This window comes from Rhea americana, unplaced genomic scaffold, assembly GCF_003343005.1.
Source record: "Rhea americana isolate MKP2758 unplaced genomic scaffold, rheAme1 scaffold_137, whole genome shotgun sequence".
Lineage (NCBI taxonomy): Eukaryota > Metazoa > Chordata > Aves > Rheiformes > Rheidae > Rhea > Rhea americana.
This window is the reverse complement of record NW_028185450.1, coordinates 2,568,552-2,595,952: the sequence shown is the minus strand read 5'-3', so window position 1 is coordinate 2,595,952 and position 27,401 is coordinate 2,568,552. Positions and strand designations below refer to the sequence as shown.

Sequence of the window (27,401 nt, the reverse complement as noted above, 5' to 3'; positions counted from 1 at the left end):
CAMAGATAGTTCTTGCCACGCATTTATAAAATTACTGCTTCCACACACCTTTGCATGTGTTTCTTGGTACCTGCTTTTGGGAAGCAGTGAGCGTATTTCCTGGAAGTAAAAGATATTGCTTTACCAAGTTGTGTACCCACACTCTTTGGTTTATTCCAGACCTGATCTTCTTTGTCAGTTGTTTCATCTCTCGTGTGCCATCTTCTGCACTGGCTTTTGTGATCCTTAATCAGAAAAGGAAAGTGGGGAGTGACTCAGAGGTCCACAGACTCTAAGCTAATGCTAAGTAATGTAATACAACATTCGCAGATCATAGACTGCTCCTAGGAAATAAAGATGCATCTAAGTAGAGGAAAAGAGAGATCCTGAAAGGTGGAAAGACASACAATTGAGAACAGTGCTTTGGGCAGAGAACCCCCAGGATGTGATGGCCCCCCGCCAGCCTTGCCCTCCTGGGGGACACAGCCTGGCTTGCACGGCACAGGAGCAGCGCTGCGCCACGTGACAGCCTGGTGGGGATAATAAGCCGCGGCAATGAGCTGCACTGGGCTTCTCCGGAGACTCATTCACAGGAACCCGCAGCAGCAGTGAGAGGGAAAGAGAGAAAGGGTCACCACAGGTCAGCTCCTACCTAACAGCGTCAGCCTCTGCTCTCAGCAGGACTCATCAATATTTGCACCCTGTCACCTCAGAAAAAGAAACAGAGAAAGAAAAAAGACACGCTGCTACTAACCCATCAGCAACTGAACTAAGACAACAACAACATCACAACAGTTTAAAAGTAGTAAAAGCACAGCAATTCAAGCTGATCCTGGGCAGCATGAATCAGATAGAAACACATATGCAGTACACCTACAACTATGAAGAAGAAGAGTACATGACCCAAGAGGAAGAATGGGACAGAGACCTGCTGCTGGACCCAGCATGGGAGAAACAGCAAAGGAAGGTCAGGAAATGAAGTAATGTGTGTCTGTCAATGTGCTTCTTTGTAGAATAATGTCCTGCTCTAGTGCCATGCTGCATATAGAATTGCCAGGGATGTGCAATAATGAGTTCAAATTCTCTAATTTTATCCATTCTGTAAAATACGTATATAATATATACATTTTTAGTTCTATCCTTATATCTTGTGGAGAAAGCACTTGCTTTTTGGATCCTTAAGTGGTCACCTATGTAAGATGAAAATGTAATCAATGACAGTCAGAAGAGAGTTTTTTATGTTTTAATGGAAGTATTCTCTCAGTCCCTCTACRTTCATGTATTAGGTGTTGATAGAAATTCCTGTAATTTTTAACTTCACTTCCTGGGTCTTATTTTCTGAAAGCAGTTGATCCGTATGCCTGATTGCTTTTAGAAGACAGTCAGCTGCAAATGTAACCGAGAAGATGCATGAGATGGTTCAAAATRGGTGTGCAAAAAACCTGCATGCAATATTTCTGAGAGCAAACAGATAYCTCTGTTGAAATTGTGATCCTGTGAGTCAGCTTTTACTAGAACTTACTGTCAATTCTGATTGAATGATCTGACAAAGAAAATACTGCCTGGATATATATGCAGTTTGAAAAACTATTTAATGAGTTAGGTTCCTGCATGCCAATTCACTGTCTAGGAAAAAACAACGCTGTAAGCTCTTTGGAATATACCATTACAGGGAATGTACTTCTTGCCTTTTACGTGTAAGAAAACTATCGTGCCAGTAGGTACTACCCATGCTCTGTTTCTGAACYTAGCCAGAGATTATAATCCTATCAGCAGTCCTGTCAGCAGTTGGGTACTTCAGTTGTAGTTGCCAATATGGCACGTTTAATTTGTGAAAAAATAAAAATAATCTCATTTCAGAACACTGAGTTTCAAGCAGCGTATGGAAGAGAGAGATAGGTAATATGTAAAGTATTTGTTACTTCCTAATGTAAAAGGTGATGATGAAGACACAGCTGACCGATCTGAGCATAAAAGGTTATGATGTGGTTACAGCAGGGAAAAAAAAAAAAAAAGAAACAGACCTCTAGACTATAAGATCAAATACACTCTGCTGTAGTTGATCAGCTCACTTAAGTTACCAAATTATATCTGAAAATAGTCTGGTCCGCTGTTAACCATCACAGCTTCATTATAACTGAAAGTATGAGCTGTCAGAATCACTGAGACAAATGAGTTTACTTTTCCATTAAAATCAGTGGAGCCAATATACTCCTCTCAATTTTTGCTTGTAGCCTTCCTCCTTCTCTAAGTTTTACCTGGTTTTGCTCATTTAATTTTCCAGCATTTGCATCTGTTCAGACCCTGTTGTTCAAGTGTAATATGAGAAGTGCTGGGGAAGTGCTGAAGTTTGTCTTTCTTGATCTACCTACTGCTGCATCTTCTAAACGAGTAATAAAATTGTGCTCATCAACATTAACATTTATTTTAGTCTGACATTCTTCAGATGATGAATCATTTTTTATGTTTTATAGTGAAGATGGAAATGGTTTCAGTGCTAGTAATATGAAGCTACTCAACTGTAGCAGATTGTGCTAGCAAGTCTAAGAGTCTAAGGAAGACAGAACCTCATAACTGCATAACCAACTGCATTTTTAACCTACCAGTGCAGTTCTGTGCACAGAATTTTTGTACTTTCTGTAAATATCAGTTAGGTTTATTTTAGTTCTTTTGGAGAGAATACTTGACATGAATCAGTTTCTCTGTACAAAATGAGTAGGATGGATTATTCAGCATTTCAGAGAATGCTGTGTTTTTGAAATAAAGAAATAATGGGCAGCTTACTAGATAGTCAACACTCTAAAGCAGTTTCTTAGAACACAGATAAATATTTCAGAGAATTTGGATTCTATATTCTTATTCTTATGTTTGCAGTACATTGTTGATTTTTACAGAACAAGGAGTAGTTAGTATAAGACCCTATGGCAAATTCTTTGCTTCTATTCGTCCAAACAGATAGCACTTCAGTGGAAAGTCAACAGTTTCCACACTGGTAAATTAAAGCTTACGTTCATAGAATAGAGAGATTTTTGCTGTATTATTTTATGTCCCTAACACTTGTCTTTGATATTAAAGTGATACCACATTTAAATAAGATCTAAGAATGGWCATCCTCATTTCTTGTCTTGGAAAGGAATCTGATTATATTACTACATGAAAAATAARTACTCTCATGATAAAGAGATTGATAGATTTTATAAAATTTGAAGGCTTCYGTCTCTTTTTTAATGGTGCTATAACAATTGCTGAGAGTGCATTTTTTATTCCCTTATTTATGAAGAAAAGATTGTAGATACCTGGGCACAGATCTTTGTTCAAACTGGTAATATAATATTGAAAGGTGATCTCAGTGGAGCCTTGGCAGTTGACAGCATATATTTTCTATGAGACAGTCTTGGAACAAACCAAAAATAAATGCCATTGTTTCTATTGTGGGCTGCCCTCTCCAGACTTGCCATTTCAGTGATATGCATGGTATGAGATCTGTCAACAGATGCTGGTAACACATGATGACGTCCATAGGATTACAATGGATGCGATGCCTAATTATAACCACAGTTCATAGAGTATTATGGTCTGCACTAATCCAGACTCCTTGGTGTAGAATTCATGGTTGCAGATGTCTGAGTAAATATGAAGTGCACTATATGAAAGGAGGCTGAGTAGTAGCTTRGCTGTTCCTCTGCGAATGTGGACACCACTTTAAATGCTTTGGTTAGGGTAACATTTAGACTATGTCAAATCAAGAAATCAAGAAAATACARCAATTTGCTGCTTTAGACATGCTGTTGGTAAGAAACTTGCACAGGATGGTTGGAATTTCCAGTCGTGTTGGAAAGCAACATATATTGGGAAAGTTCAGGAACAAATTTTAAAGAAAATCTAAATAATGAAATGATTAATTTGTTATATTCATTATATTTCGGGTGGACATGTCTTCAGTAGGAACTAATTATAAAACTACACCTTTGGTGTCTTTTGAACATGTAGATGGGAACCATGAGATTTGAAACTATGGAATTCTACTGCTTGACCCAATACGCTACCAATGTCTATGTGTACTCCACTTCGTTATTAACTTGAACAGCACCAGGAAGATACATGACAGTGGCCCTTTATTTCCTCTGAACTAAGTGGAAATTAAAAAGCAGAGCCTGAATGGCTTGGAGGATGGTAGAGCAGCACTGGACGTGGGCTGGGATGCTTTCTTAACTCTGCCCTGTAACATTAGGCAAGATCTGTTCACCTTCTTTCACCTCAATTTTCCCTCTGGTAAAAATAGGACAACAGTGATGATTTGCATTTTGATGCAAACATTTTGAACATTTTGATCTACTGATAGAAGTAGTTGTTGGTTTTATGGTAAACATACCATACCAGTGGTTAGCTATCTTTTGATCACTACCTTGCTGGAGTGGAGCGGAAGTAAAGGTCATACTAGCTCATAGTGGAAGATTTAAAACCTGATATCTCTTCTCTCCATGTTAAAATTATTTCTTAAGTTTCCAAAAAAAGTCCAACAAAATATACAAAGCTCTCTTAGCCTCCGCTAGCCTGTATTTCAATATAAGTAAAAGGGATATAGGAGAAGACAACATCCCTTAGCTTAGGAAACGAAGGACAATGATGCTACCCAAATAAAAAAATACTGTATCGTTTCCAGTCTGAATTGCCAACACTAATTATTGAGTTGTGTGTTAAGTAGTGCTTTTTCTTCCCTTCTTTTTCTCATTAATGCTAGAAAACAAATTTTGAAATTATTATTTTGGAACTTGAAAATAATATTTAGAAAGTAAGGAAAATTCTACAGGATGTATGTTTTTCAAAATTAATGAGTTTACAGAACTGCATCTGTTTTAGTAAATTTCTGTGCTCTGTGGTTAATAAATCCACTGATGAAAGTGTGTTTTGTTAAAACTGGAAGCTAGGGCAGAGAGCAAATGGTGGTTCTGGCAGTGATGGGTGTTAAGGGCATACCTGAAGACAGGGAAAGGGTGTTTTTGGAAGATGATACAGAAACAACCATAAGTTCATAAAGAAAACAACATTTCTTGGTCTAGGAGCTTCCATGTGTCAGCTGCAAAGTTCACACTCCTAAATGGAAACACAGCTACACCCTAAGTAACAGGCAGTAAGATTTGTCTTTTGCACACGTTCTATTTTTAGATAACTCTTGTCAGAAATAATTTATTTTAGGACATGCTTTTTTTTAAAAAAAAAACCCTTGTCATAAAGGTCATTTATTGTCATAAATGTCTCAAGAGAGACATGGAGCTAGTGGAGAGAGTCCAGCGCAGGGCTACAAAGATGATCAGAGGGCTGGAGCATCTGCCCCAAGAGGAACGGCTGCGAGAGCTGGGCCTCTTCAGCCTGGGGAAGAGAAGACTGAGGGGGGATCTTATCAACGTGTACAAGTACCTGAAGGGAGGGTGTCAAGGGGAGGGGGACAAACTCTTCTCAGTTGTCCCGTGTGACAGGACAAGAGGCAATGGGCAGAAAYTGAAGCACAGGAAGTTCTGTCTGACCGTGAGGGGGAATTTCTGCCCTGTGAGAGTGACGGAGCACTGGACCAGGTTGCCTAGGGAGGTTGTGGAGTCTCCTTCAATGGAGAGATTCAAGGCCCGCCTGGATGCAACCCTGTCTAACATGCTCTAGATGACCCTGCTGAGCAGGGAGGTTRGACTAGATGATCTCCAGAGTTCCCTTCCAACCTCAACCATTCCGTGATTCTGTGATAAAACATTGTTATTAAARGAACCCTTGAGCCTTCAGGATAGAAATAAAAGATATGAAGGTTGTGAAACAGGTTTGATCTGTTCTTCAGGGTACTCGTAAAAGACTAAACTAGCTTCACACATTTCATACTTGTCTTCTGCAGTCGTTAAGACACATCTCTGKCACTCTTGCACTGATGTGTGTAAGGAAAAAACTGAAAACGCTCCTGGCCTTACTGATATTACTATAGATGAAGAGTCTTATTCCAGCTTCCTGTATGGCCCTGATGCTACCTTTCACTACTATGTTAGTGCAGAAGGGTCTTAATGTAGGCGTCAATGCAATTTCTGACCATTTTGATGTCTTTTTGCACTGATACAGAATAAACAGCAAGACTTAGAGTATTTATTTGCCTGATATGGTTACTCCTTCCGAATGTAAGTTRTCTTAATTACACTGGATGCTGTGTGTGAGTGAGGACTACAGAAAAGTTTATTGGGGAAAGAAGTTGTATCTTTCCAGTCTTTGGCAGTCCCTACTAGATTAAATTTTCAGTGTGACCTATAAAGGATTAATCTATGTTACCTCCTTTGGCTGGTAATATAGCTCCTTCTGTTCTTGCAAATTAAAAAAAAATGCTTTAGAAGCCACAAGTAGAAAAAAGTCTTTGGAAAGAGCTGCCAGCACTATGAATTACGGACAAAATTGTCCTTTTACTTCTGTTGGTGCCATTTCGTAAATTCAGCAGATTCAAGGGGTTTATTGTAACCTGAAAGAGAAATTGACCTTTTGTTCAGTCTGACTGCTGTGTCTATAAATAGATTTACAGGCAATGGCCTGGATTCACTCTGAAGTCTGTACTGTCTTCTGTGGATGGACTCTAAATCGATTTCTTACCAGAAATGTCTTCCTGGGGGAAAGTCTACTGGTATGTGAGAAGACAGATGAAGTAGTGGAAGGGAATAGCTTTGTTCTTCAACCAGGAATAGGAGAGGAATGACCAAGCCTGAATAAATGAAAAAGAAATGTAACGAAGAAAAGTGTTGCCAGGAGAGACTGGGCACGATCATTAAAATTCAGTACTGCAGAACCACTCCATATGGACTGATAAGCTTAGGACTGAAATCATTTTCATGAATAACATAACAATACTTACACTGCTTACAGCGCATTCCAGCCTAGGTCTCTGGAAATAATCAGAGTAAGGGTTTTGTAGGTGGTGCAAAATTTTTGCTTCAATAGTTTTGGGCTAAAGGTCCCACAGCACACAGAGAAACAGTCCATCCCTTGAGAGTTTTCAATGAAGTGACACTATGTACCCACATGGAATCTCAGTGGGACTTTTGAGAAGGCACAGAGATTCCCTTCTCTACGTGAATCAGAACAGGATTTCTGATCTGATTCTGATTTCATGAAAGTAGGATGTGTGAAGGATCAAAAATATGCACTCTTTTTAAAGAAAGTGTTTGCTTTCTCATTCTTAGCACTTCCCTGTTATTAGTTGGTTGTTTCTTATGGGTGTGCCGGGTTAAATAGCTTTAGGACTAACTTCAGGAGAGGACTTCATTTGGAAGGAGGAAAATCCTCTATGTGCCAGGGCAGAGGGTAGAATGATATTCTGTGCAGAAATTATATGATATTCTGAGTCCTGTACTACAATTCTTGCCTTCCTTTCCTTTTATCCACAAGATTAGGATGCTGTAGGTGTCCTGGAATTTCTGTAGGTTCTATAGGTTCTACAAGTTCTACAGGATTTCCTATTGCTAGTAGTAGTTTAAAAAAAAAAAAAAAAAAAAAAAGCCACAACTTCTTAGATCTATTCTTCTGTTAGTATTCAGCTAGTATTGTGTCTATCTTCTCTAGAAGAACAACGTGATACCAAATGATATATGCCGCTACAGATGCAAAAAGTATGCTTTGTGACAACATGAAGTTTCAGCGCTCTTAAGGCCAAATGCTTCTTCTACAGGTGCAGCAAGACTTTTTAAACAGTGAGTGCCAACAGCTTTAGTGTTAGGAGCACATACACAAAAAATCTGCTATCTCCTTTTAAATCCTGTAGACTCTTTGACTTTCCAGGTGGTAGATGGCACCACATAGAGTCTCACTCAGAGCTTGCTAGTCAATGAACTCCATTCTTTCTACCACACTGCATCCTGATTTTTCAGTATATACTRTGATTATAACTGCCTTAAATATTAGCCACTGATGCAACAGAGGACATGCAGTTGCAGTCTCTCTCCTATAGAGAGTTGCCATGAGGGTAGAGATGTAGAAATATGGGCTGTGTTTATGGCTTGTTCTGTATGATTGGCCTCTTAGAGATTAGTGCTTGTTAAAATAGTAACATGTTAAATTCCTCTTGCTGATGTTATTTGCATGGAATGGTGTTTGAGAGGAGCATGCTGAAAGGATAGTGCAACGATCATATTTTGTCAGGGTGCTTCATATTCTATCTTGGAAGCTATCAATAAGGTGTGCAGCTGAGGGAGCAGTGAATACTGTGGAGCCTGTATGTGAAGGAAAATTCAAATAAAGCTATTACAAAATTCCCTTAACTAGAAATGTTTTTGGAGGTGGAATTTTATAATGGGAAAGTCTTTATCAATATCAAATRTGTGAAATCAATATATTACTCAATATTATTTTCTTCTCTTGAACTCAGCCAGCGCTGTCAAAGTTGACCCGTTCCAGGCTCTGGATATTTTTGTAAGCATTGTCAAATGGACAATTTCTACAGTCTCAGGTTAGCTGTTAATTGTCACCCACCCCCTAATAATCTACCAGCAGCAAAACTGTATGGTTATGAGAAGAAATGATAAWTAGCCACTTTGTGAGGGAAAGCAAAGGCTATCACTTTCCTCCCTGATCGTGGGTATACACCACAGTCTCTCCTGAAATTTGTGTAGTAAAATATCTGCAGATACACCGATCCAATTAGTAAAACAATACGGATTGGAAGAAAGTGTGGGTCTAAGTGGGTTTCCATAAGCTGAAACCAAGGTGCTTAAGAGCTAGAGGAAAGCTGTGTGTTAATCAGTGGACTTTGCTATAATCCCTTGGGGGAGGGAAGCCTGCATTTTGCCATGCATCTATGTTTGTGTCATTGGAGAGTTGAACAGAGAGGCAAGGGAGGTGCTTTGGAAGAGCGTTGAGGGTCTTGACCCCGAGATGGCTTTAAATAGGGAACCTCCACTCATGAAATGAGTTTGTAGCCCCGTGCCAGCACAGGTAGGGTTCAGGTATATTCTAAAAACTAGTGGATACCAGTAAGAAAATAAATTGATTACATGTCACACTTTTCCTAATCAAACTACTCTGCAAACTAAATTTTGATGGCTTTTGGCCAATGGGGTGACGCAGTTCAAAATCTTCCAGTAAAGCTCTCTCATTCTCTTACAAGACAAAAAAGATTTCATCATCATGACTGAAAAATCAAATACCAAATCCCTAACATAAATCTCCTTACTGTTGCATAAATTCCGATTAATTTAATGACATTTAGTTTAGGTGGTCATTTCTTTATTGTGTGGTACAGTTCTACTGAAGAAATTTCAGTGATTGAAAAACAGGATTTTCTTTAATTATGAATTGCAAATACTATATGGATATTGGTAGTATTTTAGATGTGTTGCAGAGCTTGCTTACAGAAGAATGTGTTGGATTATTCATCTGGAATGTAGACGGACATGATACAGGAAGAAACAGTGCAATGGAACAGAACTGAATGGAAATTTGGGCTACTTAGCTTTGTCCCAAGACAAAAGAGGTCCCTTACCCATGTTATTTTATATCCTTGCAAGCAAACAAATATAAATGTTTATATACTTGATAAAACTGACCCATTATGGATGGCTTTAGTGCCAAGCACAATGCCAAGTCCTCTGAGTCCTAATTGTCCACATAAATGGCATGTATCTGAGGTTGTACTCCTCTCRTGTGCTGTGAAATACTGCTGACTCTGAGTAAATGTATTTTAATGGCTGTGCATTCTTTCTCTCAGCTGATTGCAGAAGAAATACGTACTCACATCAAGCAGTCCGTTTCCTCCTGAATTAATTTCATTACTAGTAGTTTGGGGTGATTTTCAAGTCTTCAAGTGTTTGAAGAACATCCTTTCTTGAAAAGCTGTGATAGGGATGTGTGACATTTGTTCTTTCAATGTTATCACTGGATTTGCTGGATTTCAGTRTGCTTCGGATTGAGAGACTGATGCATGAAGTGATCATAATCTACAGAGSTGCTATGCAATGCTCTTTTTCTAACTCTTAGATGCAAACCAAGATGGCATGATTCTACTAATACTCAAACTGTTGGTGTGAAAGGTTTGTAGGGTAGGTATAATTGCAGTACTGATTTTCCTCTGTTACAGGTGCTGGAAAACAGCATCTATAGAAACAAAGATAGAAGACTTTGAAATACAGTGTGTGTGKGGGGAACTTTATGAAAGTGTCCCTGTCAGCTTATAGAAATATATTTAATTTTTTAGAAGGACTGTCCAGAGGGAAGCAGAAGCTGCCCATTAGATAGTTCCTACATTCATCTCTTAAATTTCCAAGTGACTACACAGGTGAAAAAAAGTAGTCTTGAATTTATTTTCTTTGTGCAAGAATGGATGCAGCTGCTCCTATGTCTAGTCCCAATTTGCCCTACTTTTGCATTATGAGGACATAACATTTTGTCCTTGTCATCATCTCCAAAATAGTGGYTTTATTTCTTATGTGATGGCTTTACACATGAAAAGTGTTAAGTGTTTATTTTAGTTGGTGTGAATTAGATAGGATAGCTCTCATTTAATTCAAATGCTTCTTCCCAACTGCTCTTAGCCATCAGAAGCTCTTAAACTTGAAATCTGATGGTTGTTCTTTTTTTTTCTTCAAAAAGTTGTAAGCAACATCAGTCCAGCTATCTATTACTTTATTTGATAACAACTAACTTTATTTGGTAACAGCTAACAGAACCGAATTGAGAACACATTGCTTCTGCTCTGAGCTGCCCCCTAGCAAAGCCTCCCCCCTCCATTACCATAGCAGGAGTCTGGGGAAAGGGACCGCCCTAGGCTAAACTTAGCACCTGTGATTATTCCTTAAGTATCTAAGGAAACCTTAGTATTTTTTATAGATGTTGAACACCGAGTCATTTCCACTGACGTCAGGACGAACTTCTATTTAGCACCTCTGAAGATCAGTCTGCAATTTTGGCACTGCTAGATGGCTTAACCATCTAGCATTGAGTGATTCTTTTTAACTGTTTTATGTTTAATCTTGGCACCAGTGTAGCTTTTCAGAGCTTCAAAACTTAAGGCATTGCACTTTTGCATAWGAGACTCCAAGAAAACTGGCAACCAGTTATATTAAATGCAAATAAAAAATTGCATAAACGATTGTGTGGTGCTGGGTTGTTACCTGRCTTTCTTTAGGCTATGGAAACCCAATTTAATCTGCAGCTGTAGTTCCACCATACATTTTCTTTGGTGGAACAGCTGGTTTACAACATTCTGCCATCCTTCACTCTACTCCTAGCCAAAGAAGTGCAGTCCCCTTCATTTGCTGGCACAACTATCTTCTGCTGTACACCAGAACATTGAAATAATTTGGACTGAAAAATAAACAAACTGTTCCTACTACTTTTTTAATCCTAAGTCATTTCAATAATGTAGTTTGCAGTGCAGCCCCACAAGCAATTATATCTGCACATGTATGTATTATGCATAATGCACATATTACCCATCTGCCATTAATATTTGAAGTCAAAAAACCCACCATACCTGAGGCTGAAGATTGCTTGCGTTGTTTTTGCCTGTGGCCTTCATTTCCATGATACAGCAGAGGTGTTGTTAAGAATAGATGGGCTATAAACAAAGAACTGTATGTTTAATTGACAAAGAGGTTTGCTTACCACAAGTATGGTAGGTACTCTTTAAAACACAGATGTTTATGCTTTCAGCTGTTACAGCCRCCTTTGCATATTATTTCTTCAACTATTTTTAGTTGAGGACTTAAGAAAAAGTTACTTAGATAAATTTTATATGCATATATAATTAAGCTATCCATGGACTGTAAGTACTGTTGTGCTTTTTATTCTGTTTGTAAGAAAAGCTCAGTATTTCAGGAAACTACATCTCTTTAAAAATTATTTAGGAATTATTCCAGATTTCTGKATTTTTTCTGAAAGCCATTTGGCTTACAGGATATTTTAAATGCTTTAGAAAATGTTATTCTRTACCTAGTTTCTCATAAAAACATTACAGAGCTTAAAAATCAACCCRGTATATATAAGCAGCACCTTTAACAGCAGAAGTCAGCAACTTTTTTAAGGGTAGATGCTTAAAACAAGCATGAAATAAAAATTTAAAAATGTTCCATCTTAATCATCAGTTACCATAATCGTTAAAGAAGTTAACTTGGACAGATTAAATACTTTGCAGACTGAGAAATCTTGTGTTCTGTAACTCAGCATRTGTGCCAGAGAGAAGCTTGGTATTACATAATAGTGAATTAATGCACAAGGTTTTCCTTTCTCTGTAAGAATCTCAACTGAAACCTTAGTTCAGGTCACGGGTGAAACTAGTTTTGGTAGGCTTCAAGTCTATTACATAACAGAGTACATAGACATTAACTTACTGTGCAAGTATCTCAGTGTCTGACAATCAACATATCTTTTTTCCCCATCATTTATTGGTGTCAGAGACTTAAAACCGAAGCAGATGTGTACTGAAGTGTGTGCCATTGAAAATGCTTGCAAGATCTTTTGTAACTTTGTCAASTAGAAGACATGCTTTTCTGCTTATCAAAGTGTTTTAAAGAATGTTGATAAATTGGGCAGGAAAATACTTTCATCCCACTCTGACTGACTGTTTTGACTAATTTATAATGGATTTACTTACTCACCTGGCAATGCAGTATATAATTAGTAGATAYAGACAGCACAGTGAAGAAAATGAACAGAGAAAGCAAGGGAAAGACATTTGGAAATCCAGTCAACTAAATCCTGGATTAGCCTACTTTAATTAATCCTTCTATTTCCAGAGAGCATACCTTTAGTTTCTTCCATACTATAATATGTGAATATTTATTTCATGGCACCATAAATAGCATTTGATTATTTATATATGTATCTTCTGGGGAAAAAAAAAAAAAAAAAAAAAAGGCAGCACTTTCCATAGTAGTGCAGGAATTCTTAGTAAACCAGACAAGAACTGTAGGGCATAGCTGGTGGAAGAAGGCCCTGAGTCCTGGGAAGGAGAATTGGAAATAAGGTCTCCTAATAGGAAGGTTCATTTGGCACTGGTGGGGCAGTAGTAATGCAGGTTCATTGTTTAAAATACTCGAGAGAAARCATCAGTCTGAAGAACTTATCACATTCACTTTATAAAGCACATAGGCTGATTTGCCTCTGCAGAACCACCGCTACATTCAAGACCCTTTTTGGATTACCCACACTCTATTTTTAACTCTCAAGAGGTTCTACTTTTATTCCCTRATAGCAAAAGAGAGTTGTACAGCTGAGAAAGAATATAGGAGAGAGAAAATAGAAGGATGGCTAGCCTCTTTTTTTCTTTTTTCTTTTTTTTTTTCCATTACTGAACTGYTCCCTTCAATCCTGGTAGCATTTTACTGTGAATTCCTTTTCTCAAGATGCCTTCCAGTTCGTTGATAATCTTGTGAGGTGGAAATACTGAAGGAAGGAACATGGAAGGTTGTGCTTCAGAATTAACTCTTGCTGAACCATGTAGAGATATGGATTTCTTTTTGCCATATAACAGTTCAACTTTTATTTGGATATTTTGATCCCATTACATACTAAATACTTTTCTCTGTCTGCCTGTTTCTTAGTTTTTCAGTAGTTAAATCTGTATATGATCCATGCATCAATTCACTGGAGTTTCTAACAGCCGTACACACTTCATGCTCTACAAGTCCTTTGCTTAGGTTCCTCAAGTCCTGCCTAATTGGGAGGGGATATCTTTAGGACAGTGCTTTATGAGTTATAAATATATATCTCTTACATAAATATAWAGATGGAGTCTTTATTGCATAAGTGATAGAGTCCATTAAAATTCTTATAAAAATTGGTACTTTTTTTTTGCTGTACACAGCTTTGTGCAGTGTAGTGATAAATCTGTTTTAGTACTCTCTCCCAACTGGGAGTGAACTGGCTTCTCTGTAGGTATGGGTTGCAAAAAGGTTTGTGTTGTAAAATACTTTGTGATGTGGAAGACTGTAAGATATTTGCTATAGCTGTACTGCTTTAAGCTGCAATGTCGGAATGACTTGTTTTTATAGTGTAAACTCAAGCTCTGCGAAGTGCAGTATATTAGAACAGAYAGTATTTGGTTAGTAAGCTGTAAAGTTAGTTTACCCTAGTAACTATTGTTTTGCTGTGTGCAAACACCTGACGYAGCCCTCAGAGGTTCAGTCTGGATGCGGAACGCTCAGCCATGGCGTGCGAGAGCACCGTCTCTATCGAGCAGGCACGAGTCCTTGGGGCTGATGCTTCTGTGTTTCTGCAAATTTCAGTAGGGGCCATTTTGAATGGCAGAATTTGGCATTGTACTGCATGTAAAAAAATAATGTGATCTGTGAAATGTTAAATTATTAACTGCTAGAACAATATGATTTACTAAAAGAGATCAACTTGTTCATAAACTTTTGCTCCAAGGGAAATACAAAATCATTTTAGCCAATGGCCAAAAATAGATTATTCAAAACTGCATTTGTTCCATTAGTCCCTTTGTTGTTTGTTTGTTTATTCTTCAACTTTACTCCCATTTAACAACTGTGCTTCTGAATGTGCTTGATTCACWGCCACTTTTTTCACCAATGATTGTTTTTGAGGCTTGTGAAGTAGAAGCTCATTCGCTTGCTTCAGCATTTTAGATTTGTGTGAACACCCGAAGCTATCCCACCATCCATCAGTTTTGGAGATCAGCAGAGTCCTCCTAATTCTGCATTTGGAACACTCAGTCTTTGTGGCACATTTAAATCTCAGCTCAGGGATAAGGATTTTGGACAGAGGCATAAAGAGGTTTGATTACTTGAAAAAAAGTTAAACAAAAAGCTGTGGTAAGGCAAGGACTCAAATGCTGAATCCTTCAAAGTCTTTACTCACTTGTCTTTTCACTCTCATTAGAGAAAATAATTTAATATGGGCACTAGTCTAACTGGGAGATTTGTTGGTAATCTGTGAACTTCACATTTTCTTCACAGATTATGCCATTTACTTAATATTTTGTAACTACATTCTTCTGTTCATTATATGGTAACTTTCACTCTTTCTTTTACCTTGCACTTTTTAATGCAGTAAAGAACTGTAAGCAATCAAAAAATTGTAAGGTATTACTGCTTTTGTGACAAGGATCACCAGGAGATACTAATACATGTTAGCATACTTGTTACTTTACATAGAAGACAAGCGGGATACAGTCACTGGAGATATAGTGYATAACTGTAAATTACATGATTCATATTCTTTTTGAAATAGGAGGGGAAATAGTGAGGTAAGATTATTGCAGACAGCAAAAGATTTCTCCCCATTGTACTCCATTGAGCTAGAATTAATTATACAGAGCTCTTACAGGACAACATGACATTGCTGTTCAGACAGAGTCTTCTCAAAGAGGGTATTGTCTGGATGCTATTTGTGATCAGCTTTGTTCAAGGATTTCTGCATTTAATGTAAATAAACTATTCTGCAAAAATAGTCTGTCTCATCCAGGAGAAAGCTGACTTGCAAAATCTTGCCTTTGTCAGCCCTTAGCAGGGTGGTGGCAATATTAATTGAAAGCATTTCACTATTGCTAAGCCTTCCAAGTGTATTATTCTAATAGCTCCTTCACCCCAACTCATGATGAACGATAACCTTTTATTGGGGATGGACTTTTAATTTACAGGTTGAGACTGGATGGCTGGGGGAAACCTTTCACTTCTAGGTCAATGTTTTGAATCCAGGCCAGGTGAATAAGTGACAAGGTTGCTAACGCATGCAGGCTGTTTGGTAGTGTCTGTGAGATGAGTTGTAGTCTTAGTTTAGCTCTGGGAGGGACAGGTGTCCATATCACTTAAACTGCCAGAAATGGCAGCTTCATTGGAGATGTCCAAAAGTGGCCTTAGTAGTGAGGGTTTGGGGCAGAGACCTTTCATTCTAGAGGTAAAAGTTAAAACAATTCCCTGTATGTAAATATGTTTTCTCGAATTACATCTGTGGGATTATTCACAGCTATTGCTATTCTTAGAGTTTCCTACACAGAAGACTTCTTTCTCCATACCTACATGGCTGGCACATTTCATAATTCATTAAGATTTTAAGGACTAGGAGGGAAAGACRCTTAGCATGCAGCTAGATTTACAGTGGTAGATAACTGGCTTATGCGGAACAGCTAGCTTTGACTTCTTTAAATGTCAAATTAACTTTGGATGACTGAGAACAAATGCTAAAGATGTTGGTAATTATTATGTGTTGTTTTCCATCTGCTTGCAGTAGGTTATGATTTTGATTTATTTTACACTTTTTCATTTACAGCACTTTTATAGCTTTGCCAGCCTTCTAAATGTTTCTTGCTACCATGTCTTTATTGGGCTTTTTTCAAGGTAGTGTTTGAGTACCTGAAAAGCAACAGTGAGTTATTTCTCAGAATAGTGCTGTGGAATATGAAGGGTTTATTATTCTCATTATCCTTGAATACAGAAGCGGAACACTAAAAAGTACTCAGAGGTGGCTAACATCTGCTCATATTGGTGTTAAATGGCTTCTCATCGCAGATGAAGAATCATGGATCATAAAATGTTCAGCATTTAGGTCAATAAAAACCTTTTTTAAATTCCTGTCTTAAATGACTTAACAAAGTCTAGCAAAACTGGGACAAAAACATGAATATCAAGATTTCTACTCCTGGATCATAACACCGATCCTGGGAAATGTAATGATTATTCTGATACCCATAGASCAGATTGGTGTTTCCATTTTCACTTTAATTTGCATCATATTTAACTTTCCCTGAATGTTTTTCCATCCACTGACTTTTAATCTTCTTTCCCCCCCCCCGTCCTATTACATTTCATTGCCTTTGTTTCCTGACTTATTTTGTCTTCACCCTTTTATTTTATTTTTCACCAATATCTGCCAAACCTTCCTCAATATTCTTTTTCCTAAAGGAAATCAGAGGATCATCTGAAGCTAGGAGAGAGAAGGAGGGATCAGCACAGAGAAAATACTCTGAGAGAAACAAGGGTTACAGCAATCTGTAGCATGCCAAGTGCTTAGATTCCTAAAAGGGGGTTGTCCTCTGCTAAATGACTTCTTATTTTGTAGTCTTTGGATAAAAAATATATGGTAAATTTTAGGGCCTCTCTATCACAGAATAGTCTTGCTTCTTCTCCCTTTTTAAGGCTGTGGTGTAGATGGGAATCTTCCATGAACATCATAGAAAGTATGACTGGAAGAGTTCCCTACTTTCAGGCAGAATCAGATATGCTCCTGCTATTCCTGACACATTTATCCAATATTTTCTTGACGATCTCCAAGAATAAGGACTTCACGTTTTCCCCAGCCAATGTCTTCCAATATTTCACTACCTTTAGAGTTAAAAATAATCTAAATATTCCTTACTTATTTCAGCTCATGAGTCTTTGTTCTGTCTTCAGAGAACACAGAGAAATATTTTATTCTCTTCTTCTCTACTCTGAACTGTTAAAAGGTTGAGACAACTATCAGTCTATTTTCAAACTTCTCAGGATTAAAGTACCCCAATCTATAGTTTTCATAGATTAAGTTTTCTAAAATTTGATGGGTTTCATGGCTGTTTTGTGGATTCTCTCCAACTGGTCCATGCTCTTGAATTTTGTGCCAAAAAGCAGGGACAATATTCCACCCAAAACTTTCCAGCCCTGAGTAGAATGGAAGAAATACTTCAGATATCTAGAGACAGTTTTCCTATATATGCATTCCAGTGTGGTGTTTGCCTTTATAACAGCATGACACTTTTGAATCAGGTTCAGTTGTGATCCACTGTCATTCCCAGATCGTTTTCCTCAGTGCTGCTACCCTGCCAGTAGTTCTCCATCCTATATTCTTTGCAGTCACTTGTTACTGGAGAAGAGCAGAACTTCACATTTCTCCTTGCTAATCTGCATAGAGCTTTCTTCAAGACATTTTACTGATTTGTCAGGTTTAGTTTGAACTGTTTTCATTTCACATGTTCACAGACTCATTATTTTCATGCAATATTCAAATGTTTTAAGTGTATACAGTATTGTATCATCTAAAGGAGCAACTGAAGAATGGCTCAGGACAAATTCCAGTAGAACGCTTAAAAGCCCTTCTGCTTAATGGTGAACCATTACTCATCACTAATAGCAATAAACTACTCTTTGACTTGCTAAACACTCCTTGTTTCTYCTAAGGTTTTGTGTTTAGTTTTCCTCCCAGATAGACTATTGCTATTGCTGCCAGCTGAACTATGTGACATAAAAGACACACTGTTTCTTGAGTGTCCTGGTAGGATCCTCAAAATATTCTAACTAGTGCATCGAGAAAGAATCACTAGAGTTTAGATAGGCAAAACTGTGAGGGGAGGACATGGATGTACCTAAATGCAGGTTTAGAAAGGTAGCACTATGTAAGTTTGTGCTTGCTTGTCCTTGGAAGTTTAATTTTTTAATTATAATATGGAATTCTGCAACAAGTGATGTTAATTGTCTAGTGCTATTTCCCACTACTCCTGCATGAGTAAAATCTTCCAAACCRTTTATCACCTATAAGACTGTGCTTTCTGTTTATTACAAAACATACTACATGTGGTTAGTTATAGAAAAGTGCTAAAAATATTCAGAATTAAAAAGAACACACCAAAAGCAGGTGGTTRTTTTTTTTATGACAATTCATGTTTTTCCATTTCCTTAATTCAAGGAATCACACTTTCTCTGAAATAACAAGRTAGGTTTCATTTATATTGTAAAGATAGAGTAAACATAACTTGCAGTTTTCATAATGGACAGTAAAACCATGCCCCTGCTTTGCCAAAGTTTCTTACTGCAGTGTTGTCTCCTGTATTATTTTTCTAAACTGAGTTCTCTTATTTGAGTGAATTCTTGGAATTACAAAAATGAAGAACAGTTTTAGACCATAATTGCCCTATAGATCCTGAACACTTTTTGTCTTCAGATAGGATTTCAAACACTGTGTATGCTCTTATTTTTTTAATGTTAATGTTTCTGATAAAAAGTACATTTAAAATAGGCAGCAAATATTTAAAGCTGATGAAAACAGATGACTGGATGACCCTGTGGCACTGCATGCATTTTGAAGAATCACACATTTGGATCATGTATATACCTGCTGCTGTAAAACTGCTTTCATAGGTGAGTAAGTGTCATCAGCAGTAATGTAAAAGTAAGGAGCTTCCTCCAGGAAATAGGGCAGTAATAGCATTATACCCACGATCCATTAAAGTCCTGATTTCTCTGAAAACTTATCTGAATTTTCACACTTAAGATTGATACTTCTGTCCCACATGTGAAGGTGYGGTTGTGTGCCTGAAAGCTTCTCTGTCTTTTCCAACTATTGCAGGTGATGTAGTAAAAGATACTATTTCCGTATTCCTAGAAGTTCTGCTATATTTTACCAGTTTTACCCCTTCCAAAGGCCTTGGAAAACCAGTCCTCTTCCTTCCTTCCTGTTTTTCCCTTAAGATAAAAAACGATGAGTGGAGAACAATGCAGACAATGACCCATACTGAGTTTCCCTTAAAACTTCCTGCCTTCTGAGTTTTCGTCTGTTTTATACCAATGTGACAACATAACCTTTGTCTTGTCTCCTCCGAAAGAAAGAACTAACATTACTTTGTAACAAAATGCTCCCTAATCTTCTGGACATTTGTCAGGGTTCAGCCTCGCAAAGTTATTTTTGAAGGGATATTTACATGCTTTGTTTTTTGGGGGGCAATGATAATCACCATAAAATGGACATGCAGTCATAAAGTGCTGGGAGGGGGTTGCATGTTTGAAGGAGCCCTAGCCTCACACGGGATTAAGACAACTGTTTTGTGAGGACCAAGGTCTTTCCAGGCTATTCTATGTGAGCAGAACACAGAAGAACACTAGTGAGACGTGCTACGTCCTGTGTACTGAAAGTATCCCTTTGACTATGTCTCCTAAGAATGATAAAATTAAGGAATGGGGRAGAAATTCCCTTGGTTATTGGAGCTGATCTGCTGATAGTGGAAAATACGCTRACTTATCATCTCTGATATCACCTGTTCAGCCTGATAGATGGACATGCTGGAGCAGAATGGGCTTTCCTCAACTTTGGATTTGGGGACCTTATGATAGATTTTCCACTARCTTTCTTTGTGAGATGGGTCCATACTATCCTTGCTGTTGTTCCCAGGAATTTGGCTTTCACAAACCGTGTGTAATTTGGGGGTTTCCTTCTGATGGCCTTTTGGAATACGCTAAACATTTCCCCCACCCCAGCCTTTGTGGCATCCTTTACCATGCTTTCACTGTGCTTCAGTTGAATTGTAGCTGTGCTCTGGTCTGTTTAGCTTTTAAATCCCATTTTGCTTTTTGAAGTGTTTTAGCATGAGTGAAGTGAACTGGTGAACCACCTTTACTACTATAGTTACTCTAGTTATTTTATTAGCATGTACCAAGTGCATGGAGGCTTCTTCTGCACAGGAGAAAAAAAGAGTAAGGRGGGCAGTTAATAATGGTTCAAACTAGTAAATTACATGTAGTATTTTATTTATTTTCCATTCATACAAATATATTCATGCATGACATRCACTAAAAATACAGCTGTTCTAGATGTTCTAGAAACATCTGCAAGATACCGTGTTTACTTGTTAGTTCACATAATGTTAATTTGTAAATGCTATCCAATTTTCTGCTGCTTTGCACCTTCATGCTTCCTATTCTGGGAGCAGAATTAAATATTAAAGAAGACAAGGGCTAATGCAGACTGTATCCCGAGCCCAGAGRAAGGCTCTGATCCTGAAGTCACTAGAATGATGTACGGACACAGGAGCTAGGAGATCATGTTGCAGGATCACAACTTACATTTTTAAATGCGGATAACAGACAGAGACTGGCGATTCTTCAAAGGGAGACATCGGTCTTCTCTAGCGGGAATGTTCTGGCAGAGCTTTCTGTAACGCTCTTCCCATGTGCTCAGAACACAGTAATGTCCTGTATAACTGCAGAGTGAATCACTGCATCCCATTTAGGCTGGAAGTAATGAAGACGCTCAGCTAGCACAAGTGGAGGGGAAAAATACTTTGGGAGAAGTGCTTTAAAGCAGAGAGGTTTAAGAAATGGTCCCATCAGACTGAGAAAATTAGAGATAAAACATATACCTGTACATATTAACAAATGTTTACTAGATTGAGCAATGCTGATTATTTATATTTGAAGTTAATTTTCTTTAGGTGTGTCTTCCTGCTCTGAGTATTAGAATTTAAAGTCCACGTAAAATAAGTTGTGCTTCTGCTTTACTAAACAGATACAGGAAGTATTATGTTTCCCATCAGAGCAGTATTTTTCATAGTTTCATAGGTTGCCATTGAATTTTGTCTGTCTTTTATGGAAATGTTACAGAAGGGACTAGAAACACCAAAAGAAATGATTCATGTAGGCCAATAGTCTGCACTAGAGGGGGGCAAACAATCAGGCATATGCATTTTAAAGCCARTATTACTTTTTAAAATTTGTAAATATTGTGGCGGACAGAAATTGTTTTGAGTTGGAAGGTGTCAAAAACACTGTTAATCTTTGTTACGAGATACACGTACTAAAACAGGCTGTGGCTCTCCAACCTTTCATGGGGCCTGATCCGCTTCTCGATTTCAGGTTTGAGCACGAGTGAATAAATGATCCGGAGCTTGCAGAGGGTATCCCCTGTGCACRTCCCCATGCAAGCTATGCTGTTATTTTCATGATGTACTTTTTTAAGCTCASTGTCAGTGGCAAACTATAAATTTACGTCGTGTTTTTGGCAGATGTATCAAATTGTCTTGTGACCCATTGGTGAGTAAGAGTATTGGAGAGGATGGTAACTGATGCTTTCTCAGTTCACTTTATCCCTGTTGTCACATGCTCGTGTGAAGCTTGCTATTATAGCATCCTTCTTGTTTTATTGCTTCGAGGCAATTGCTTCGAGATATCAAAAGTAAGTTATCATTACACCCACATACAAAGTATATGTGGGCTTTCTCAGGAGCGTGGTACTGTTCAGCTCTCAGAAACATCACTTCTTCTGTCAAAGCATGTCCTCCCTTATGCATATATAAAAATATTTGCATTACAGAGCAGACTTACTCTGTTATTTCTGATGTTAGCTGCACTTGTTTGATAGTTAATGAGGGATATCTCCTTCTTCCACCCCCTACATTGCAATTCTTCTTCTCAAGTGTTTGCAAAAATAAACTGGCCTAAGGAGATGGCCTCATAAGTTTATTTCATGGGATACACCCTTTTCCAACACAGATCTGTGAATCCAAATTCTGCAAATTATACTGACAGTCTTCACAGTGAGGGTAAGGGGACATAGAACATCAGCAACTGTTCTTTTTCTAGAGTCAGCTTTTCCAAAATAGAACTGTGACAGTAGTAGACAATTAATAGTGCATTAAGAATAAATTTATTTAGGGGACTGCTAACACTTAGGCTTCCTGTCTGCATCCCCTTCTCTGTGTTCTCTTGTGCTGGAATGTCAGCAAGCTTTCTTTTGTAGTAATAGCTTTAGAGAGGAGATTTTTATTTCTTTTGTAGAGTCTACCTCTGGTAAATAAATTCTAAAAAGAAAAGTCTAGCCTTTAAGGCACATATTTGTATCCCTCCTGGTATTCAGCTTTGTGCCTTCAGTCCTGCCTTATTTTTCCAGGCAATCTGATATGCCTGTACAGTTCAGCAGAAAAAGGAATTTGCTTTGTCTAAGTCATTTAATAGTTTCTAAATCCCAGAGGATTATAAATTTGCAGGGTACTATATGCTGATTGTATCTTGATCTCCAGGACTTAAGCATGCTTTGAATTGTTTCTTAATAACTATTAATAGTACTGATAGTTAAGGCCTATGACAGTTTAACAAATGGGATCACAATACGAATGGAAGGATGAGAGATGTAAAATGTGGATTGTACGAAGTATTATAATTTGCAAGTGAAGTTTTGCGGTAGCTTTAATACAGTGACTTAATGATTACTCCACTGCAACAGGTAATAAATACTTTCTGAAGTAGCATCTCTATAACCATGTTTAGACCTAGGAAAGAATGTGAACTTGGAAGGTACCAGGTTGTGAAATCATATGCAGAAAATTTTCTAGAATATACTGCGGTTGTGCTTTCCACGAGGCACAAGACAACTGTAGTAAATGGATAGCAGTATTTCATGAACAGAGGGAGTGCACTGGTAAAACAGATAGCTCTGAGAAACTGTAGTTTAGATAGACAATCCAGATCTTTTATTTATATACAGAAAATAAATCTAGACTATCTCAATGTAGATAGTGAAAATTCAGAATCCATGTGTAGTACAGCGCTTCAGCAGAATTTAATTTATCTCATGAATGGAGGCTTTGTTGTTAAGACCAAGTTTTTCATTCAAAATGATACAGTTCCAGTTACAAGACCCTATACAGCTAGAAAGAACTGTAAATAATCTACAGATTTAAAAAGGTAGCCCGTAAAACAAACTGTTTATTGAAAATAGCTTGACTCAGCAGTAGTAGCATCCTTTCCTTGCTTTTATCATAACAAGATTGGCTGCTTGGTTTCTTTATAAAATGAAAAGAAGTGTATAGATCAGGACAGAAGAGGCATTATTTAGGGATTAGGAGACAGTACTGAGTGCTGGAACATCGAGCACTATGTTTCTAGTTTTGCCACCAAGATTCAGTGAGCTTCTGTGCCTCAGTTTGTCCGTCAGCAAATTCTGTTCCATAAAAATATCCATCTCTGAGAGGAAATATTTAAATTATTTGTAAACTGTTTGGGATCTTTGAATAAAACTGTATTCTTTATCTATCAGGAAGGCACCCAGTAAATTATATGTGCTGTTGTAGAGGCAAAGTAGAGGTCCACGGTGAGATTAGAGGTAGACAAGCTTCTAATTTGCTTTTGTTGTATTATATGTAGTTAGGTATGTATGAGCTAGGAAGTACACGATTCCATTTCTCCTTAAAGGGTTAAGTGAGAAGTAGTTTTTTTCACACTAGGGRATTAGATATATATTTTATGACCATTAGACTGGTAGGATCATTGGCATTAAGCCCTTAGTGAAATGAAAAATGGGAAAAACTCATTTTCTTGAGTGGTACAAAGTAAARGTGTCCACCATAAATGCCTAAGAGAAGAGATAGAAATGGCTCTACCCCTTGAGTTTAATTTGAAGAACAATTCTACAAACTGCRATAGTATCTGCAGATAGGCATACACCCATCACTTAAGCAATTTATGAAAGGCTCTTTCATTTGCTAGTTCAGCTTTCTAATATTTACTGCCAAATTGCCATGTAAAGTTCATGTGCATTTACCCTTGAGTGCCTGCAGCTGTTTTTTCTATATTATCATAATATTGCTTCTTCAAATGATCCTTGTTATCTTTTTCCAGTATTTGCAAATAACTTAATATGGTGTTAAGCCTATTGGAYACATATCGCTAGAACAAGATACTGCTGGAGGCAAATTTGTCTTATAAACTAGATCCTAACCATATAATGATCCAAACCAAATACCAAATACCATCCTAAGTCTCTACTGCATCATGTCCAGCCCTGGGGGGAGAAGTGTCTGATATCCCTGCTGTGATGCCTAGCACAAACTAGTTTTAGGGCTGCCGTGAGCTCAGTAAAGCAAATTCTCCTGAAATTAAGTATGCTTTTCCTTCATGACTGACTCTACTTTTCAACCTAACGTGGCCCTTTATTTAAATAGAGGTATTTGCAGAGATACCTCAGCTGCAGCTTCACTTACCTCCATCTACACACAGAACAACTTTCTCATGSCTCTGCCAGCAACCCGTCCTCTGCAGGTCAACATGACCCTGGCCCAGAACAGCTCCCAATACTGTCTTCCCTCTCCTCTTTTTTCTGACTATATAGAATTATGGATTTCGCTGCACAGTTCCTGAAAATCCACAGGGCTTCTTGCTTCTTCCTTTCAGTTAGAGGAAAAGCAGACAGAACTGGAAAAGAGAGCTCACAGATAACTTGCCGCTGAAGAAGAGCTTGATGGAAGCAAGGTTTATCCAGCTCAGGAAGAGGAATTTTTTACTGCTCTCTACTTTCCAGGAGCAGAGGGAGGGCTTCTTTTAACTTTTACCTTCTGATAAATCCACTAATTCTCCTGCACCAGCCATGAATTTGAGGGGGTATTTTGAGAATTGCACTCTGCAGCAACTCATGTTTTATGACTGGCAATATCCCTAGTATATTCAGTATCCCCTGTCACGTACCTATAAAAAAATCAGTTCCTCACCAAAGGACCAGATGTTTCCCATCACAAGGTGGGGAGACTTGCATTTTTGTCACATGGTAGGTGCCCAACAGATCTTGTATATGGGATAAAGTTGGCGATCCTGAAGAAAGAGATTTGCAGAGATCAAGCTGCAGGTTGCCAGAAGAAATCACATGTCCTGCAGGCTGGTCCTTGGCCACTGTGGGAGCTCAGAGGAAAGAGCCCAGCAAGCTGCAAGAATTCTTTACATAAATTGAATCAAGTTAACAACAATCAGAATGTAATTCTCTAACATAAACTTGCGTTTTTAAGAATAAACTGTTTTTGAACATTTGAGCCATGTATTCTTAAAGTGTAGAAACTATTCAGTATTTACATGATTTATTTCCAAGGAGAAGTTTTTGCCGCCTTCTACTGGTTGTTCCTATTCTGAGCTACCAGAAATTAAATAGTCTAAGAAACCAAGCAAGAAAAAATAGGGGCAAAGGAAATTTCTTACTGAAAAGGAGGATTTAGGGTATATTTTGTTTTTGAAACTACTTACATATATGGTTTAAAAAACTATTGCACATTTGAAATAGCAAAAAAAGGGAAATACCAAATTTCTGACAATCTTAGGTAGCTGAAGTCTAACTTACCAAAATGTATGACCTTGTTATGTACCTAGAATTAAATATCTGGTTACCTGTTAATACAAACTTGTTAAATACCTGTTAAATACAAACTTACTTTATATATCCTCACAGTAACTGAAGAGCAAGAAGAATTTTTCAGAAGACTGAGAAGTAGACACTATTTGAAAACAGATTAATATTAACTACTATTTTTTTTTAGTAATCCTTGTTTTAATTTCATTCACACAGATGTAATCTAATGTGTGTATGAGCTCTGTAGATCAAAATGTAGTTCTGCTTTTCATCTTTACAGTTAAAAGCAAGCAGGCTTGTTGATTCTTCAAGGAGAGAAATACTTGTTGCTTTTGTAACTATTTTTACCCTGAAAACCTAATTATCTACATTTGTGTGTTTCACAAAGTTGTAGTATTCTACAGTTTTCTGACAACTGTGTGATACAATTTAAAAATAAAATCCTTGATAAAGCAGACCAAATTAAAATAGAGCTGCTATGCAGAGTCTGAGTTTGAAATCTCTATGCTTGAATTACTGTGAACTTTCTAAAATCCATTTTAATTGTCCATGTTTTTAAAAGGCTTTCTCTTTCTCACAGTAGTTGGAAATAGGAGCAAATGCAATTTCACTGGTATCCTTGCTCTATAAACTCTTTCTTATTCTGTTACTTCATCCTGAAGAAGTGCTCTCAAGCAAGATACCACTTACAAGAAATGCATGTTACCTGTCCCTGACACAGATAATCTATATATGGACAGTTTATCATGGCTGCCAGTTCTGGGTGGCTGATATTTCTGCCTGCATTTTGCTGCCACATAGCTTCCTTTATCTTCCTTTATCAATCTTTCTTTTCAGGGAGTATGAGTAAAAGATAAGTCCCAACAACAGACTGTGTGCTCAAAACGTTAAATGTAGTAATAACTATTAGACAGATTCTGTTTCTATATGTTGATCTTTTAGGGGAAGCATTTGTGAGTAGAATCCAGCACAACATTGCCTCTAATCAAGTTATTCTTTGGATCTTCATGAACATCAGTGATAGAAATTTTGAACTTACCTATGGATATAAAATGAATGGGAGTTGGATATCCAAATCTCTTAGGCAGCTCTGACAATCTGAGATGCAGTGTTTATTCAGATGGCTTAGCATTTTTGTTTTGGAAAATGCCATATTGACAAATTTTTTTGTTTTGTTTGTTTGTTTGTTTTCTTGCTATTACAGACCTTCACAGCCTGGTGCAATTCCCATCTCAGGAAAGCAGGCACACAAATTGAGAACATTGAGGAGGACTTCAGGAACGGCCTCAAATTGATGCTCCTCTTGGAAGTTATCTCAGGTTGGCTAAAATAAAGTTTGCTATGTGTTTACAGCATGCTAACGGAAACAGTCTTTTAAAAACCAAAAATTGTTAACAATTCAAAACAACTTAAATCACAAGTAGGCTTAAAAGGGGCAGACGAAACGTGCAAAAGCAAAAGGAGAAAAAAAAAACATGCTTTTTCCTTACCCCCTTGTGTTCAATGGTTCTGTGCTTCCCTGTGAGAGTTCATAGTGTCCAGAGATGGGGTAGTTGGGCAGACCACAAACCCAGAAAGCCTGGTCTTAGCCTCTAACAATTAAAAAGCCT

At 37.7% G+C, this 27,401-nt stretch overlaps 1 protein-coding gene across 1 annotated transcript in view; it reads left to right on the top strand.

Moving 5' to 3' along the window:
* Window positions 1–546: 546 nt before the first annotated feature.
* ACTN2 (actinin alpha 2) overlaps window positions 547–27,401 on the top strand; it is a 71,391-nt gene continuing 44,536 nt past the window's right edge. Inside the window, exons 1-2 of the mRNA XM_085298281.1 lie at window positions 547–946; window positions 26,996–27,110. Of these exons, the coding sequence (XP_085154407.1) occupies window positions 821–946; window positions 26,996–27,110 (241 nt within the window). The 5' untranslated portion in view covers window positions 547–820. The remainder of the gene's footprint in view (window positions 947–26,995; window positions 27,111–27,401) is intronic.